Source organism: Astyanax mexicanus, chromosome 7 (assembly GCF_023375975.1).
Source record: "Astyanax mexicanus isolate ESR-SI-001 chromosome 7, AstMex3_surface, whole genome shotgun sequence".
NCBI classification, from domain to species: Eukaryota; Metazoa; Chordata; class Actinopteri; order Characiformes; family Acestrorhamphidae; genus Astyanax; species Astyanax mexicanus.
Genome location: NC_064414.1, coordinates 44,588,349 through 44,606,727, shown reverse-complemented (window position 1 = coordinate 44,606,727; position 18,379 = coordinate 44,588,349). Strand labels below are relative to the sequence as shown.

General features: G+C 34.7%; 2 protein-coding genes and 1 long non-coding RNA gene across 4 annotated transcripts; 2 read left to right on the top strand and 1 right to left on the bottom strand.

Annotated features, from left to right (window-relative positions):
- Nucleotides 1–475: 475 nt before the first annotated feature.
- si:dkey-9i23.6 (titin homolog) lies at nt 476–9,118 on the top strand. Of its 2 annotated transcripts, none has more exons than XM_007256112.4 (7): nt 476–699; nt 1,903–2,838; nt 3,693–3,769; nt 6,345–6,837; nt 7,460–7,550; nt 7,659–7,888; nt 8,908–9,118. In XM_007256112.4, exons 2-7 carry the CDS (start codon nt 1,903–1,905, stop codon nt 8,956–8,958), a joined length of 1,878 nt encoding a protein of 625 aa, XP_007256174.3. In that variant the 5' UTR covers nt 476–699; the 3' UTR covers nt 8,959–9,118. The 2 variants fall into 2 exon arrangements, with proteins under 2 accessions (XP_007256174.3, XP_007256173.3); XM_007256111.4 differs by having other exon boundaries at nt 8,905–9,118.
- A 126-nt stretch (nt 9,119–9,244) lies between these two features.
- On the bottom strand, nt 9,245–17,222 carry LOC103031016 (P2X purinoceptor 3-like). The gene is made up of 12 exons (XM_049481636.1): nt 16,935–17,222; nt 14,767–14,902; nt 14,607–14,678; nt 14,373–14,442; nt 13,985–14,084; nt 13,346–13,423; nt 13,077–13,218; nt 12,085–12,221; nt 11,705–11,798; nt 11,561–11,617; nt 11,242–11,304; nt 9,245–10,484 (listed from the first exon to the last, which is right to left on the bottom strand). The coding sequence occupies exons 1-12, from the start codon at nt 17,051–17,053 to the stop codon at nt 10,464–10,466; spliced, it is 1,089 nt and encodes a 362-aa protein (XP_049337593.1). The 5' UTR covers nt 17,054–17,222; the 3' UTR covers nt 9,245–10,463.
- An 81-nt stretch (nt 17,223–17,303) lies between these two features.
- LOC111196001 (uncharacterized) lies at nt 17,304–18,211 on the top strand. The gene is made up of 2 exons (XR_002651940.2): nt 17,304–17,865; nt 18,012–18,211. It is a non-coding gene; the product is annotated as an uncharacterized LOC111196001 (long non-coding RNA).
- Nucleotides 18,212–18,379: the final 168 nt, after the last annotated feature.

The window sequence follows — 18,379 nt, the reverse complement described above, 5'->3', positions numbered from 1 at the left end:
TGTATGTCCCCAGGGCCCAAAACAGTGTCTTCCTATATTTATGATTTACTAGGTTCTTGGAAATTACCTAGACATGAATAGAATAGAGGAAAACATTCCAGAAGTGAATCTTCAGGGATTTTTTGTTAAGTTACCAGTTTATCAGGCAGTGTTCCCCTGTGCATTCTATCATCTTACCCGTCAGTGACCAGAACTAATGTGCCACATTGTGCACACACTAGGTCATATAACTGATACTCCAGGTTTTGCAAATACATTTCCACAAAATGAGCAAAATAAATAAAGACTCCTTTTAGCAGTTTGTTCCTCATTCTAAACAGAGCACTGCACAACAACAACACCAGCATGACTTTACCAAGTACAGCAATGCCTGTAATTTGACTACATAATTTACAGTCAGGAAAAGAATGCCATTTTGACAGAAAACCAAACAGGTATGGGCAGTTTCACAAGACAGGTGAGGTACTGAGAGACAGGAAATGAAAGGGAGGTGAAAAGAGTAGCGACCTGAGGAGCAGACCTGGCAGATTACAAATAGAGAACAAGAAAGCCTGCAAATAAAAATGAAGAAGAGAGAAAATTAGCTGAAATCTGTCAGAAAAGAAACAAATTCTAACATGAGAAAAAAAGAATTCTAACATGAGAAACAGAAAAGAAGAATGAAAGTAGAAGCGTGACAGAGGAAAAACGACAGCAAAGGTAAGAAACCATGAAAGTTGTGATAAGAGAGAGTTAGAAAGTGTGTAGAGTACATCTTGTGGGAAACGCAACTCTAAATGGCATCAGCATGTTAAAATATTGACGTGTAAATGGACACACAATGAGCCTCTTTTATCAGGCTTAAATCTCAGATTAAATGTGCTGATTTAAGATCAGCTCCATTAGATGTCTAATTGAATTCAGTATTGTTCAGAAGTGATTAACTGATATCAGATCAGCATTCTTCCTCAGAACACTGATAAATATAGGCCAGCCTCTGCAATGCTGAACTAAGCAATGGAGTATAAGAAACATTGAGCATTAAACAGGCAAGTCCTGATCATTGATCAATTATTTTAAAAGCATTGATCACCCTGTTAAAAACATGTGTTATTAGTATTTGAAAGTTTTGTGTTTAACGAACTGATGTGTTACTTGACTCTGAATTATTTCAAATCACTCTTGCCTAACCCCCTCTGCTTATAATTATGTAGGGTTATTATTTTCTGTAATGTTGAACTGAACAGTGGAGTGTTAGATACAGAGCATTCAGTCATGATCGTCAACCAATAATTACAGCTCTAAACTGATTACCTTAGCAACAGCTACAGCTTAGCAACAGTGTTATCATTATTCTGCTTGAGTAACTAGTGTTGTACTGCAGTGTTTTGTGTTTAACCATTAGACATGATATTTATTTACATTTTAAGAAATATAATTTAATTTTAAATAATTAGAAGACTATAATTAAAAATTAAATTCATTTATAATATATTAAATGTATTACATAATTTTATATATAAAAGGGTAAAAAATGCTATAAAAAGTTTTTATAGAACTTTAAAAATGTTTTTTGGACACAAAGATAACCTGAATTAAAATCTACATAAAAAAATAAATCCAACTAACTAAACTTAACTAGCTTAATTGCTTTTGTAATCTCCATTGAAATGGAAGCTTGCATTTAACATTTTTCATTTATATTCAGTCATTAACCTTTTATTTCACAAACTAGTTCTAAACAATTTAGTAAAAAACATTTTTTTTTTTTTTCATTTTTTGGTCTATTCTCAGTTAATGTTTTGTGCAACAAAAAAATAAATAAATAAATAAAATACATGATGTATTTTGTAATGGGCGCAAGTTCTGAAAGGGGTAAATGTATGCAAAGTTTCATCAATCCCTTGTTGTTTCTACATGCAGATGACTGAAGGAAAACCAATATCCAAAAGTTCTTCTGTGCTTCATTCCATGCTAATCAAACTGAAGGCTAACGAGAAGGTCCATTCTTCTAGCCGACAAACATCCAAATTCTACACCTACACAAATGACACAGATCAGAATGAAGGTGAAGATACTGCAGCCTCACCCAAATTGGAGTCAACTTTTGAAGAACAAAATAATTTGGACACCACGGCCAAGGCTGATAGTGCTGAGAGCACTGACAGAAATGCTGCCGATGAAGATTCAGAAACATTTACTCTGGAATCTCAACTCCACAAATCTTCTCCAGTCATCTATTCCAGAGTGGAGAGAAGGAAACGTGCTTCTGACCTTCTGACAAAAGAGGTGGAAGAAGATCCATCGTCCAATAAGAGTCAACCTGAGTTGGAGAAAGTCACAGAGGAGTCAGAGCTAAAGGAGGACATCTCTGGATCCTCTTCTCCCTTAAATGAGTCCCAACCCATCAAACGCCTTGCTTCCTTTAACAGGGAAAGAAAAACTGAGGACCCAGAACCATCAAACAAGGACATTCATGCATCTAAGCAAAGTTTGGGTACTATCTCTAGCAAGGCTTTAGAAAATCCAAACTGCAAGGAAACACGATCTGCTTCTGATCCAGTAAAGATGAGCAAAAGAAATAACAGAACTTTGTCAGACCCAGGCAGACACTACAGGGCAGATATGGACCAACTCACCACAGATCTAGAACAAGTGAATTCGACTACACAACAGATGACTGTGATAAAGGCAGAGTCACCAGGTACACCAGAGACAACAGAGGGTGACAGCTTAAAGGTGAAGAAGAAGAAAAAGAACATTGCACAAAAACTGAAAGCAAAGTTTAGGGAGAAAAGCAGTCATGACAAAAGCAGAGGCACCAGTAGCTTTTACTGTGATGAAGACATAACACAATCTGTAAGTATTATGGCCTATTGAGAATCATGTACGTATATGTAGTATATATAATTTACGAATTCATCAAACAAACTTGTCCAATATAATATATTTCTATAATCTTACAAATACACTCTCATCAAAAAATGTATTGCACCCAGAAGCAATCAAGTACAAATAATGAATCTAGGTGGTTAGTTGGGCCAGAGTGTCACAAAATAACTTACAGTGGTAGCAGGTCAACTCCAGTGACGAGGCCCACTTTGTCTTGGTGGAGACGACCAATAAATCAGTGTGTGGAGGGACTGTGGTCTCCACCATAATTAATGATCTGTTGACAAACACCTCATGTCCAAAAGGCCTGGTGTAATGGTGCGGAATGCAATTTTTTTTACAATGCAAGATCACATTGGGTCTTCATTACAGGCATTTTAAAAGCCCAATGTTGTGTTAATGGCCCTCCCTTTTCTCTCTCCCAATGCTCACCCATATACTGCTGCCATTTTAAGAGATTGCGTTGAAGACAGTTACAACACCAGACCCATCTCTTGTTGAAAATGTATGAGTTGCTATTAGATACACTATCAAATCTCAACCCCTAAATATTCAAGCTGTAAAGATTATCAAAGGACCCCATTAGGAACCTCTACAATGCCATTCCGAAACGTCTGGCATGTTACACACCACTTCTGTATGTGTAACTCATATCAGTCTTTAAGTGCTTAATCATTTATTGTTCCTATTAACCCTTATGTACCTTCTGAATAGCATAGCAACAATATTTTTGCAAATGATGACGAGTGTATATTCTGATCTGTCTGTTCTTTTTTTGTTCCTTTTTTTATTTCAATTCACATAAATAAACTTTGAATCAGGATATTTCAATAGAGGAAGCAGAGTCACCAACTCCTAAAGAGGAAAACTCCACAAAAATGAAGCTCATGTTAAACAGGTGAGAATTTATTTTTGATACATTTACAGCTAAAAATGATGTAATTTTTTTTTACCATACTGAACGGAAATTTATATTTGAACATACTTATCATATAGCACTGGAATACTCCTATTTCTATACCAGAACCATTTTAAACAAAAATTATACTGAACAAAGCTTATTTCATGAAAGTACACTTATTGACAAAAACAATAACACACCATGCATGAGTTATTGGAATAGAATAAAACATTTTTTGTGTGAATAAAATTATGATATATGTAAATTATTACAATATTGGAAGGGAAGGACAAGTTATTTGGGGAAAAAAACTGTACAAGAAGATGAGATGTGGTTGGGCATGGTGGCATACATTTGCCTACAGATATTCCAGCTGGACCTGTAGATCCTACACACTTGTAGGCTGCCAAAGCTAGCATCACTGCAAGTCCCATAAGTTTTCTAATGATGATAAATCTTACAACCGGACAGACATAGGAAGGGGAAAACAAGAAGGAAAAGGAAGAAATTCCTGAAAAACCCTTATTCTGTGTGGGAAATTTTTTGAATTATTTGGGGGGCTTCGAGGTAATCTTAATCCATCCACTTTAATCACGCTTGCTTATCCCCTTATGTTATTCCATTAAAAGATTTATAATTCAGTACTTGCTGTGAATTATTCAGTATCTACTATGATGTTAAACTATACATTTCCCACAGGTTCTTGGAGTTTAAAGGGCATTTTTAAACACCTTATCTAAACTGTGCCCCTGAGGAAAGAGCTGTGATTAACTTTGAAATATAATAGAAATAAGGTGGAGGAATCTTCACATAAGGATATACATTGCGTCACTGGCAATTTTCTTTTCTTGCCCTTTGATGTCACTAAAACCTGGACAAAAGGAATTTCCACAATGTCATGCATTCCAAGCTCAGCATCTTCAGCGTCACCACATTCCCGTTTAGCAACATTTCAGCATTTCTTCACTTATCAACACATGCCCTTTAAGTTTAGGACTGGAAAACCCTGAGCAATGGCAGTCATTTCTTGGTAATGGCATGAAATAGATGATAAAAATGTAGACTGTATAATAGCATATTACTAATTAATATTCATTTGTTTAGCGTTTTTCCGTAAGTCTCCATTGCCAGTCAGGGTGGGCCTTGTTTGCATAGATCAAATCTCACTCTCTCACTGTCATTTGAACTCATTTGACATCTAATGTTGGAATTTCCAAGCCTGCACAAGTCAGATTTTTCACTTAGCCTCTCAACGCCTCAAGAATTCACAGCATTAAATAAAAAAACTTTCTAGAAATATTATATATTTACTTATATGAGAGCTTGTCTTATCTAAAATATATGACCATAAAAAGTAAAAACATATATTGCTTGTCCAAACAAATAGTATGTCCCCTTCAGATTTAATATACACATTTTTATGGGTATTTTATACATGTTATAGACGTATATCTACATATATCCAGAGGGTGTATGTATGTGATAATACTATGTCACCTAATAGGTAACATGGATATAGGGACATATGTGTCAAATATTGCATCTCCATTGTTTACTAGCACTATTTATTTGAGTGTAAAATACAGTATAATGCTTTGTTATTAACTGATATTAATTACAATGCTATAGCTGTGACATGGCTAACAATGATACAGCAGATAAAAGCAAAGACTCAAACAAACATGAAATCAGCTCAGATCTCAGTTGAGATAAAAACAGAGATTTTGCAAAGATGCCCATAAACCCTAGAGTTTAAAAGGAGTCTTACTAAGACCCAGGTTGAGCTGCAGATGAGTCCCAGGTTGAGGGCTGGAGCTCAGCCAAAGGCCATCTTGTACCATCATGGAAGCAAGGAATACTGTATTTTGCATGTTCTGTAACTGTTTACTGCAGAGTTAGATTTTATTTCCTTTTTTTTTATTTTAAAAAGACTAGGTTTCGATACATCAGTTCACAGACGCCTTGTGCTGATCGACATCACCCTTTGGAGTGATGTGGTGAGAGAGTGCCATCTACCCACCCAGAGAGAACAAAGCCAATTGTGCTCTCTCTCATGGTTCCGGTAGCCAATGGCAAGCTACATAAACAGGATTTGAACCGGCGATCTCCTTATATAGTGAGTTAGCCCGCTGAACCACTTGGAGCCTAGATTTAGATTTTCTATGTTAGTAAAGACCATTCCTTATTGGGAATTTAGTCATTCACTATAATCCTTCATTTTAGGATATCACTAGGATGTGCAACATAAATAACAATAAAACAATAGTTTGCAAATATATGAGTTGTTTCTGAACTGTAACATACTGGTGCTGTTACAAAATGCAAGTTGGCTTAAAAATCTTACTATTTCATTGAGTGCATCAGTTTAAATCCAGCTTAACATTTATACAAATAAGCATTTGAACATACTAATAATCTTTTAACTGGTTTAATGTTTTTTTTTTTTTCATATACACATAAAACATCTTGAAGGTAGTTCTTTAAAATACATTTACCTCAATTTAACACAACGTAAAAGAGAAAATAGTTCAAACCTATTATATCTAATAATCGAATTTCACATTTTTCACAGGACATGTACACTACGAGACTTCAAACTCAACTTGGAGCCCATCAGCTTGATGGATGAACTCTTTACAGGAGATGAATGGACGAAGTTCCTTCCTGTTAAAGAAAAACAGATCCAAGAAGAAACCACTGACCAATCACAGACAGAGAGCTCCTGTCAGTCAAATGAAACCCAGTCTGACAATTCAGTCATAATACAGAACCATCAACCATCAGAAGACAAAAATCAAAGTCAGTCAGAGGCGGATCAGACTAGTGTTAGTGACAGAGCTCTGGATGAGGTCAGAGAGGTGCAGCCAAGACCAACTCCAAACAAACCCATTTACGCTGTTCATAAATCACTGATCTCTAACGGTGCAGTGAAACAAAAGAAATGTGAATTACCACAATATGAACATTCTACTGACGATGACGTTTATGACTTTGTGGAGGTATATATGCTTCCTAAAAACAACGCAGTGGTAAAAGATCTGCCTCTAGATCTGCCAGACATTGAGGTAAGTATATTTGGGTATACTGGGTTATATACAGTATCTTGTTAGGTGTTATCATGTGAGTGAGGGTGAACATTGGCCAGATAAATAGGACATTAAATTAATTAAATTAATTTTCAAAGTTGTGCAGAAGTGAAACCTTCCACAATCCACAGTGTACCAGGAATACCTAGTAGAAGGCATTACCACCCACAGTGGACAGCGCAGTGAGTGCTAATGATTATGACCGGTCCTATATCCTAGGTCAATGCAAGATTTATTAGTTTACATGTCATGTGGCAAAAATCACGGGACACCATACTAGTTACTTTCACATGACTTTTATCATGACAATGTATATAGCACTGTGCAGAAGGTTTAGGCACCCAAGCACATTGATCATCTCTGTAATAGCTTAAGCCCAGATCTCAACAGATGCAAATAAATGTAAAACTCTGTATGTTTTAATAAACAGTGTAATGTAATGTAAAAGCCTTATTTTCTGTATGTATGTTATTCATATTTATTTTAATATGAGTATTTTACAGAGCAAATAAACACATTTATACATTTTATTTTAACAAAACAAACAATGGTATAAAAAATTAATTGGGATAACTTTGTTTTTCTTCTCTCTTTTATTAAGTCAATAGGAGTATTAGACAATTCTGCACTGAAGAATCGAATCAACCTGAACAAAAATAGAAAGCATCGACCACCAAAAAAGAAGAAAAAGGGTGAGAAAGTTCAAATCCCGTCAGAACAGCAGGACAAATAATGTTAATGAGACAGAAACCTAATGAGTGAACTTAAAATGAAAATCTAATACATTTGTCCCTCCTCAGAGACATCAGACATGAGACGTACTTCCACATTCTACACACCCGTCGTGGACAATTCTACTAATATGGACGTTCCTCGTCTTCGAAGTTATTCTACATCCTCATCCTACCCTCCACGAAAGACTGTGACCACTTCACCTTCTTCCTCCTATAAAAACTCTGTGTTTTATCCCGTCCTAAAACCAACACCGTCCTGTGACACTGATGTTTCTCCAGCAGCTGATGATGAGAAGGTCAGTCAAAACAATGTCAGTCTTTTAAAAATGTCTGTTGGAGATTTTTGAAAGATGAGGGCCAAATTACTATGAACAGGGCCCATAAAGTCACATTTTGCAAAGAAAATTACTATTTCTCAGAATAAATAATATATGTCAATATTCATCTAAGAATGCCCTAAAGTTATCCTAATAATTGGTCAGATTTTCAGATTCATGATTGGTCTTTTAAATGCCATAGTTGGTCACTGCAATGGTCTTCAGATGATGGATTCCAGTGTCCTTGTAAATGAAACAACTTTAGAAAACATTTATGCATATCAGAAACTTAATAAAATCTGTGTAAATGAATGGTTGTTGATAAGGCTTTTTGTTCAGGTTGGATGCACGGTCATCCATTTTTTGTAGTCATTCGTATGTATATACCCCATCTAATTAATGCATTCAGATATTTAAATTGCACTTATTGCTGAAACAGAATTGCAGATGCACATACACATACACACACAGCTCATTTAATCCCTATAGAAAAGTAAAGCCAATAGAATCAGACCCTCTGGAGCAGATAACTGTAAACCTATTGACACCCCAAGTATTGAACTTTGGAGCATAATTTCTCAGGAATTATGGAGCTCCACTGAGAATTGAGTGTTGAGTTGGATGATTTGTGATGTATTTAATAATAATGAGCAGCAATATCAGTATGTAGTTAAATCAGTATAGAAATAGAAGTTTAACAATTCTCTTATTTTTTGGGGTGTACATAAAATGGCATAATGACATCATTATTAAACCAGGATAAAAACAAAAATAAAAAAAAGTTAACAAAAATGTTGTACTGTATGGACCATTTAATGATTGCACAAATTAACAGCACACATTTTGCTGACTTTCATTTGTTGGTTTACTTTAGTTTTTTTTTAATTGCTATTTATTTTTTTCATTGTAGTTTATTGATCAGACAGTGTTAAAAGTTCTCCCATATTCAAAAGTGATCCAAATGTAATTAGTGTTTTTTTTTTTTTCCCCCGCAGCAGAAAGCCAAAGAGAAATCTGAGAAACCAAAGCTGTGGAAGGTGAAGAATTAAATTAATGAAGAAGACAGCTGCTTTACCTCAAACCTGGAAATGAAGCCCATCACTTTTGATCTGTACATTTAAATATAGACATAGAACTGTCACCTGCATATAAGACTAAGACACAGTTTATAAGATAACTAAATAAACTGAAGCAAGTGCTCTGATCATTTACAGTATCAGTATAAGCCTAAATTTTTATATTTTTGTCATGCTTCTTGTCAGACAGGACGGTTACTATGATAGATAATCAAGTCTTTAATGTGGTGTGAGTGTGTGAAAGAGAGGGGTCAACCAGTGCTTAAATTAGTTTTATTCACAAATAGTACAGTACAATATACATCAGAAATGCACTTACGTATTAGATATACTAACACATGAAAATAAACTGGTACTTACTATTAATGATATTACTGACAATTAATATTACCCTAAACAAAAATTTGAATCATGGTGTGTTGGAGTAGGGAAGTATCTAAAACATGCAAGCTTGAGTTGTGAACCACTGCTTTTTAATGTTTGCTCTATTAAAAGTGGTGTAACTGCATAATGTTGCCATGAGGCAATAAATGACAAAAATACTTTTAGTATGTATATAAAACTTAATATACAGCCAATGATACTTACTCTCAAACATAAACAGTACATACTTAATTTATGAAGCTATTTTAATTTAAACATGTAAATAATGGTATTTGTCTTACTAATTGCTTGCACTATGGATCATGTAACTGAAAGGTCTGCTCTATATAAGTTTGTACAAAAAAAAAGCCTTGTGACATTAAATTTGAAAATAAATAAATAAATGAACACAAACTAAGATGTACTATGCTATGAAATAGTGTAACAATAACTAAAAAAAAGTTTTTTATCCATACTTTTATGTACATTTTATGTACAGCCACATTAGCTAATTAGTTAAGTGTCTGCTCCTAGTGGTTGATACAATTTGTTGATCACGCTATTAAGCCACAAAGGTGAAAAAGACTTTTAGGATTTAAATGGAACTTCACTAAAAACTTCATAAAAAATACAAAATGAGAAAGCAAAGAATATATACAGTTGGTGGTAATGAATAATGTAAATGAATAAGTAAACACATGCACACAGACATCCAAAAACACATCAGTGTATGAGACAACTTTAGGTGTCTTCTGTAAATGCCAACTCTACATATGATAAATGTATCTGTATAGTCTTGATGTTCACTGAAAAACATTAAACTGTAAATAGCTGTAACTGTAAATAGATCATGAACTAATTTGATTAATGTGTCTTTTTATGTTGAATATTCTACTAAATGTATGTTTATAATTGTGCTGTCAAGCAAATAAAAGATTATCTAATTAATTACATGCTCTGTGATTAATCAAACTAAATTAAGAGCATAGATCACTTTCTAATAAGAAAATATGTGACTGGCATTGTGATCAACATGCATTGACTTAAAAGCAAGTAATTAGAAAACTTGACCTCAGGTCTGATTGACAACTGACTCTGATTCTTTATCTGGAAGATTATTCATGTGCGTCTGACACCTAGAAAGAGACAAAGAGGCTGTTTATGTTTATTTGGTCACAAACCACACATTTCTTGATTGACACATACAGAACCAGTCAGAATCTGGACTCACCTTTTTTCATCCAATGCATTTTCTTTCTTTTTTTATTTTTTTGCATTGTAAATGTAATATTAACGACTTTATAGCTATACAGCAAAAAAATGTTAAACAAACCATAATATGTTTTATACTCTAGATTGTCCTCAAAGCACATTTATCTTTGAGGACAGATCTGCACACTCTTGGTATTTTAATCTCAGTGTCTTCATGAGGGAGAGTCACCTGGAATAGTTTTCTCAGCATCTTGAAGGAAGGAGTTCCTGGGGGTGCTGAACAATAGTTGCTGCTTTTCCTTCACACTGTGAAGCTCCAGATCATTGCAAATCACGATCTCAGTTGATCAGGTTTAGATCAGGGAATTGTGGAGGATAAACACTTTATTTTACTGTTTAATACTAATACATAATTAGTATTAAACTAATATGTGTGTCTCTTAGCTGTTTTGATGTCTTTATTATTAATCTCCACTGTAGAAAATATATTAAATTAAGACATAATGAAAACATTGAATGAGAAGAGGTGTGTCCAAGCTGTGACAGGTACTGCATATATCATTCATTTATTAATACAATATATAACATTAACTTAATTTATTTTCAGTTTCATTGCTTTTAGCAGTAATTAAAATAATGCACACATTTGCAGTGTAAGACTGAAGTTCAGTGAAATCATACCTCCTCAGATTTCTTTGCTAGTTTCAGAAAATTCAGAAGGATCTTATCCCAAAGAACTGCCCCCTAAAACCAAAGCAAAAAGATTAATCGTGTGCCGTGAGAAAGATACAGAAATTATTACTGCATTTTTTGTTGTACGTGGACAAATCTAGAAAAAAATCCTAAAAGGTCAAAATCTGTGCATCACACCTCACTAATACATTACACCTTAGCAGTTGCCTCCATAGGTGTTTGGCTAAAAGTCAGTCAAGAAATGCCCTGTTGCATAAGAGAATTGTTTAATTGGTAATAACAGATGGTAAAAAAAGGCAACTCTTACCACAAATATTAATAGCACCATATAAAACAGAGCTGGAATCATTCTGGATTTCCCTGCCTACAAAGACGGCAGAAAGTCATGTAAGCATTCCAGATCTACAGACAGACAAACGAAATTTAGCTAAATTGCACAGATAAAACTTACATTGCCGGTGACTATTACATTGAATCTGATGGCGTAGGCCTTCAGTAGAGTGCGGAACTCTGTTCCATCTGCCATCTTAAAATACTTAGCAAACCTTAAAACAGAAAAAACAGTTAGGCCTTTAATTGAACCTGTAAAATAATTTTACAATAAAAGTGGAAATATTTCTTTTTTTGTTTTGTTTTAACACAGGACAATACTGGTCTAAAATAAGCAAAATTCTTGTACAATAACAAAGCAAATTACAAAGCAGTGAATATAGTAAAACAGCTGCAATTTTACAACATTAATGATGAATGTTTTAATTTAAATTTTTTTTATTTTTTATATTCAAATTCAGCACAAGAACGATTTTAATTTGAGGGGTGAAAGATCAGCACCTGAAGCTGTAACTCGATAATACACTGCTTTTCTCAGATGTTATATCCAGACGAGTGAAAAAATACGCTGGCTCACACTCGTCCTCTGATTTGTCCAGATCACAAACCCAGGATATCTTTATGCCGATCATCCCGCCCTAAAAACAGAGAGACTGAGAGTCAATGTACTGTGAAACAAGATTTAGTGAAATGCTCATTTTATAGGGGTTTGATAAACTATATATTGTATTGTGTTTGTGTTTTGTATCATCATTTAGTATTGTGTTTAAACCCCGACCACTAGAAGGCAGTAGTGTAGTTACTAGTCATTAGATTTTATTGTTATAATTTTATAAAAAGTATCCTTTTTTCATCCAGATTTTATAGATATGATAGTGTATTTATTTATTTTTATTATTATATTTTTTCTAAAATTTAAATAGAAAATTATCTATATGTAGACTATCTAATTGTATCGCAATATATGGCAATATATTGAACCGTAACCACTATACCATGATACACATTGTATAGCCAAGTTCTCGCCAATATATAGCCCTGATATTTTATAGTTGATTTTTTTATGAGTCTAAGTTTTTGTATTGAGTATAAACTATGTTTTTGCTCTCAGACAAAATCCTTGTATCTCCAATTTTGCCATTTTTCACTTTTTGACATATTTGGAATCTGGCAATTGTTCTTTAGTCACACAAATGCTCCAAAATGATTTGGAAAAAATCATATATAATAATAATGTTTAATATTTAATGTCACTAAATACATATGATAAATATTACCCATTTTGTAGCTGTATAACCAAACCCTTTATTCATTTCTATTGGTCCATTTATTATGACATTTTAAGAAATACCGGAATCATGTCTAAAAGTCATAAACTGCAAAAATAGAGATGCTTTATGATTATTTGCATTATTCATCATTTTTAAAGAAAAATTACAATTTAACACAGGTCTGGAATACAGACGAGAACAGAGAAGAGAATAATGTCTGACTTTGTTGACGAGCGTAGTGAAATTCTGGTGGGCTAACCGGACCACATCTCCCACTTTAAAGATTGGACAGTAGGTATTTTTCTCAAAGTCAAAATTGCACTTCTTTACATAGCTGCTGTTGATGGTGGGCAAGAAGTTTCCTCTGTGAGAGAGATGGAAAATTTAGAATAGAAGACAAAGAGAACCGGTTATCATTTTTAACCTGTACATATTACCCCCCAAAAATATTAAACATTTAAACAGTTATTCTCTTGTTTCTGTGCTCTCACTTTGTGAAGTTATAGCGGGGAAAGCGGATGCTGTTTTTTATTAATATGGTGAAGTTCTCCACCTCCATCATGGGTTTACTGGGAAATAACAAGAAGAAAAGGAAATTTGTTACTCTGATAATTCTTTGGCCCATCTATGTATCTAATAATCCAGTTCAACTAAACCATCTAAACAGCTGCTCAAAAGCCACAATATGCTAGTCAAATATACAGCAAATATTGCATCAACAATACTCAATACAATTCTCAAAGACGCTTAGAGCTCTGAAGTTGTGCATGGCTTTGTAGCCAGCATATTTGTGTATATTTTACTTTAACAGAGATGAATGTGATCTGTGCTGTTGTACTTTGTGTGTTGTTTGCAATTTGCCGATAAATTAACCTTATTGGTGGCAAATTAACAGCCTCATAAACCAGAACATCTAATGAAAAATGTTTACTGTAAGGTGCAATAGTTGAAATAGTTGAACATTTCCTGATATTCTATCATAAACTTACATCCAGGATTCCTACAACTGCATGACAAAGGCTACAAAAAGCGTCATGCAGATTGATGGTCAATCATTACATTTGCTTGGTGCTAGATACATGAGCTATAAAACTTTCTTGATCTATTCAGACATCAACCAACATACTCACATTGGGATATCATCTGTATCTGCAGGGCACCAGCCTCTGATCTCACAGTACTTCTCTGAAGTACTGCTGTGAAACTGCACACACTTTCCAGTTAGCAAACCTAACAGAAACAGACACATGAAATCCACACACACACAACTGCACACACATTCATTTAATTATTTCTCTTTCTAATAATAAAATGGCTCTAGAAAGGTTTGTAAATATGTAAATATGACAATGTGAATATTACATAATGAATAGACTTACAGTGGAGAAAGTGTCTCCTGAAAGTTTCCCTAAAAATGTGTGTGTGTGTGTGTGTGTGTGCGTGCGTGTGTGTGTGATTTATCACAAAAAAGAAGTTAGCACATAATTTAGTCCCATTTAATTCATCATTTAATCATACAATTCAAAGCTGGCCTTGACATTAATTTTGTGCAGTTATCATTATGTTCACATTTAAACTTCGACTCGCTCTGAAACACACACACACACAAACAAGAAAATACATATTAAATATGTCTTCAGATAAGTAATTGGCATTCAACAGTTTGTTCTTAACTTACAGCACAGATTATGTATTGTTATGTAATAATATTTCCTAAAACTACACTTCATAGTAAAGTGGTATGAGACTAACCTCAGGACACTTCCCCTGCACCTGTTTCTCTGTGGTGATGAGTTTAGTAATGATACAGAACTCTGAACCTCCCTAATGGAAAAACACACACACACACGTTATACATATCTACAGTGAGTTAAAATCATTAAATAGGCTCCATTTCTAATGTTTGATTTACATGTGTAGGGGTAACATAGTCAGCCACATCCATGATCTTGTGTTGATGCTCTCCAAATCCCCTCACTTTAGTCATCACTGATGATTCTATAGCAGTGTCTCTCTCCTGATAGGCTTTTTCATATAAAAACACCCATCTGAGGAGAGGCATACCAGAGGAAAATCACTTTCAAGTCAAATAAGAACTGTTCTTGTAAATAAAATGTATTTGATTAAAAAGTGTTTGAAGAAGTACAGTTTCTTTACCTTTTTCTTTATGAAAGTTTATTCACACTCTTATTTCTTATGAAATGGATCTTTATAAAACAAAAATGGTTCTTCTATGGCATCATTCAAACAACCCTTTCTCACAAATAGGTTATAATTCCATTAAGACAGATAGATAGATAGATTGTCAAATTTAACAATTAAAATAAGCTCTAAATAAATGACTTCCTCTTGTATATTGTTGATATGCATCTCCTTTACTTCTGAAAACAACGTCATTGGTCTACATTGTATTGCATGTTACAGTTTTTATGCTATTAAATTGTGTCCCACAACATGCGTGCAACACTGTTACCATAAGGAATTTTACCTGGCAGAGAAAGAGTTAAAAATATTTGTCTACTGGCACAAAGAAAGTTACATCACAAGGACATTTTCTGCCCACATGGCAAGACCAAGAGTAAGTGCTCTAACAATTTTCAAGTTTTTTTTCCAAATATGTTTGTCCAAGTTGTGTATGTCACTCAGTGAACGCAACCCTGTTACTCATATTGTAAGACTAATAAAGAGTAGAGTCAAAATTTACTTTATATACTTATATAACCATGTTTGTCCTTGATCTTGTATACATAGCTAAATTTTACAGTTAGCATCTGTTAAACCACAACTTAGCCTAGATTTGCAACCCTGTTACTCGCAACCCTGTTACTGAAAGTTACCAAATATATTGCATAATCTAATTTAAAAAACTGCTTTGATACCTGAGCTTGACGAATCAAACTTGTTGATAGTCTATTACCTGTATTTAATAAATATATGAGTAAAAATTATCAAATTGAAGATCCCATAGATAGATAGATAGATAGATAGATAGATAGATAGATAGATAGATAGATAGATAGATAGATAGGAAATGTAGGCATCCAGTCACCTCCCGGAATTCAGAACGAGCGCCCCAGAGACTTTTTTTCTCTAATCGCATCAACTCTGAATACTCTAAATTTTATTTAAAAAAAACGTAAAATTAATTAATATAAAATTAAAGTTTCGTTATCATTTGGTGAGTTGGTTGATTTTTTTGTTTGTTTTGTCGCCTGGGGTGGGGGGGGGACCTCCCTGAAATCAACTTTTGCAACTTGGGATGTCTGACATTGGGTAAAATCACATCCGATTACCTCGAAAAGTTCACCGCTACAATGCCTAGGGTCTGCCAAACTGTAGGAACTAGGTATATTTTGTATATACCAGAGTGACTGTTATATTTTTGTTTTAGGGTCCATCTATACACACACACACACACACACACACACACACACTAATAGAACGTTCGCACCAGGGTGGCCGAGTGGTGAATGTTCTGAGACAGGAGAATTCCTCTCCCTCGTAGTAAGCGCTCATTTGCCCTTGTTCTGAGGGGAGTTTCCCCTCAAGAACTCAATGTGGACAAAGTGAGACCTTATTCCATATTTTAAATAACAGAGTGACTGTAATATTTTGTATTAGGGTGCCTGTAGAGAGGATCATTTAGCGGCTTTCCAGAAAGCGAGTCATGTTTTTAAGCTTATGACAATTTGGTTTTGTCTTCTGAAATTTAGAAATAAGAAGTCAGCCGGAATTCTGACTGTAATAGACTGGCCAGCACAGTCTCCGGATCTGAACCCTATTGAGCTGTTGTGGGAGCAGCTTAACGGTATAGGGTACTGAGGAAGACTGCATCAAACCAATTCATATTGTGGGAGAAGCTACAGAAGGCATTGGGTAAAATCACACCCGATTACCTCGAAAAGTTCACCGCTACAATGCCTAGAGTCTGCCAAACTGTAGAAACTAGGTATATTTTGTATATACCAGAGTGACTGTTATATTTTTGTTTTAGGGTCCATACATACATACAAACATACATATAAACACACACACACACGCGTTGCACAGTTTATTTACTTGCACTGCACTCCTCCTTACCCGAAGTAGGAAATGATCAGCAGCTGAACGATTCTGTTGATGATGCCAATGGTCCAGCTCTTCACCACCACAGATTTTGTTGTGTCATAAGTGAAGAATTCCGTTACACAGTTCCACATCTTTTCCCACTAACAGCAAAAAGTTTTTTTTTTATCCAAAGTTCTGTAATTTGTGAGTTTTAACTGTGTCTATAAATGCCTTTTTATCATTAAACACAACAAGAACGCATAAAAGAAATAAAAAGCAAAATCTAAACACCCAGTTACTTGTGTAACCTCGGTTCTCAGAAAACAGCAGTGAAATATCTCACTCTGGGAAATGGCTTCGAGTGACCGACCACAGAACAGCTAATGACAACACGTCTGTTAGCAGCCCGACCAATCACAACTGTGAGAGAGGACCGCCCCCTCATGCAGAACTAATTCACTAGAATAAAACGAGTAAAAGAAAGGAAATTTTAGTAACATTACTTTAGGAGGCAGAAGACAGAGTTAAAGCTATCAGGAGATGAAGTGGAGGTGGGCCAGACAGTAGAGCAGAAAGGTAAAGTTTCTGCCTGGGTCTCAGGAGGATATTTTTATTTAACTGACATTACTTTGTACCATGTAATCTGTTTTTACTTTAAAAATATATGTATTGTACCCAAAAGAGTGTATGGTGTATTTGTCACCCTTACAGCACTCTGTCCATCACTTTATCATATGAAGTCAATAAGTGACATATACTGAACATCCTGAAAGCATCACTACTGTTGGAAATTCCCTGGGAGCAGGTAAACTACATAGACCATAATTCTTTGCAGCAGGATAAGGCGGGGCTTAGAAGTTAAAATGGCACTGTCGGCCATTTTATTATTTCTTTGTTTGGCATGGTCTGAGGATTTGAACCTCTTTTGGATTGTGGACTGAGCTTCCAATGGATGTGTGTTTGTGTAGGTTTTCTGATTTATTATTTAATTCATTTATGTTAACTTGTCCAATTTGATTGTGATTGGGTTTATTGTTTGCTCACTTGGTTTGTTTCTTTTGTTGCACTATTTGTATTGTTTTACTGATCCTTGTATTTGTTTATTTGTAGATAAAACCATCCATCCTGTGTATCCATCCTGTAGATACAACCATCCTGTATAATCTCTCCATTCACCCTATGTCTCCGTACATCATCTTCCTTCCTCAATCCATCCTTTCCTCAGCCATGCATTAACTGTCCATTCATACACCTGCTCTGCCTCATCGTGAAATATGCTGTGACTCTGAGAATAAACTGCATCAGTTGAAGTCTGTTTATCCTCCTGTGTTTTAATGGACACACCATCACGACAGCCACCCTTCCACCAAATGCAATCCAACTAAACTTTACAACTACAGTACAATGTGTAAATCTGCGTTTGTTAATCTTACCTTATTTACAGAATGTAGGAGTGCTCTGCTAGTGCTGAAGACAAA

Excerpts from the sequence above, each read along its gene's own strand:
- si:dkey-9i23.6 (XM_007256111.4), top strand. The coding sequence starts at position 1,903 with ATGACTGAAGGAAAACCAATATCCAAAAGTTCTTCTGTGCTTCATTCC. Across the intron at positions 3,770-6,344 it reads ATGAAGCTCATGTTAAACAG|GACATGTACACTACGAGACT; the intron begins GTGAGAATTTAT and ends CATTTTTCACAG. Across the intron at positions 7,551-7,658 it reads ACCAAAAAAGAAGAAAAAGG|AGACATCAGACATGAGACGT; the intron begins GTGAGAAAGTTC and ends GTCCCTCCTCAG.
- LOC103031016 (XM_049481636.1), bottom strand. The coding sequence starts at position 17,053 with ATGTGGAACTGTGTAACGGAATTCTTCACTTATGACACAACAAAATCT. Across the intron at positions 14,085-14,372 it reads GTCAAGGCCAGCTTTGAATT|GTTTGCTAACTGGAAAGTGT; the intron begins GTATGATTAAAT and ends TGTTTCTGTTAG. Across the intron at positions 13,424-13,984 it reads GATACAGATGATATCCCAAT|TAAACCCATGATGGAGGTGG; the intron begins GTGAGTATGTTG and ends GTTATTTCCCAG.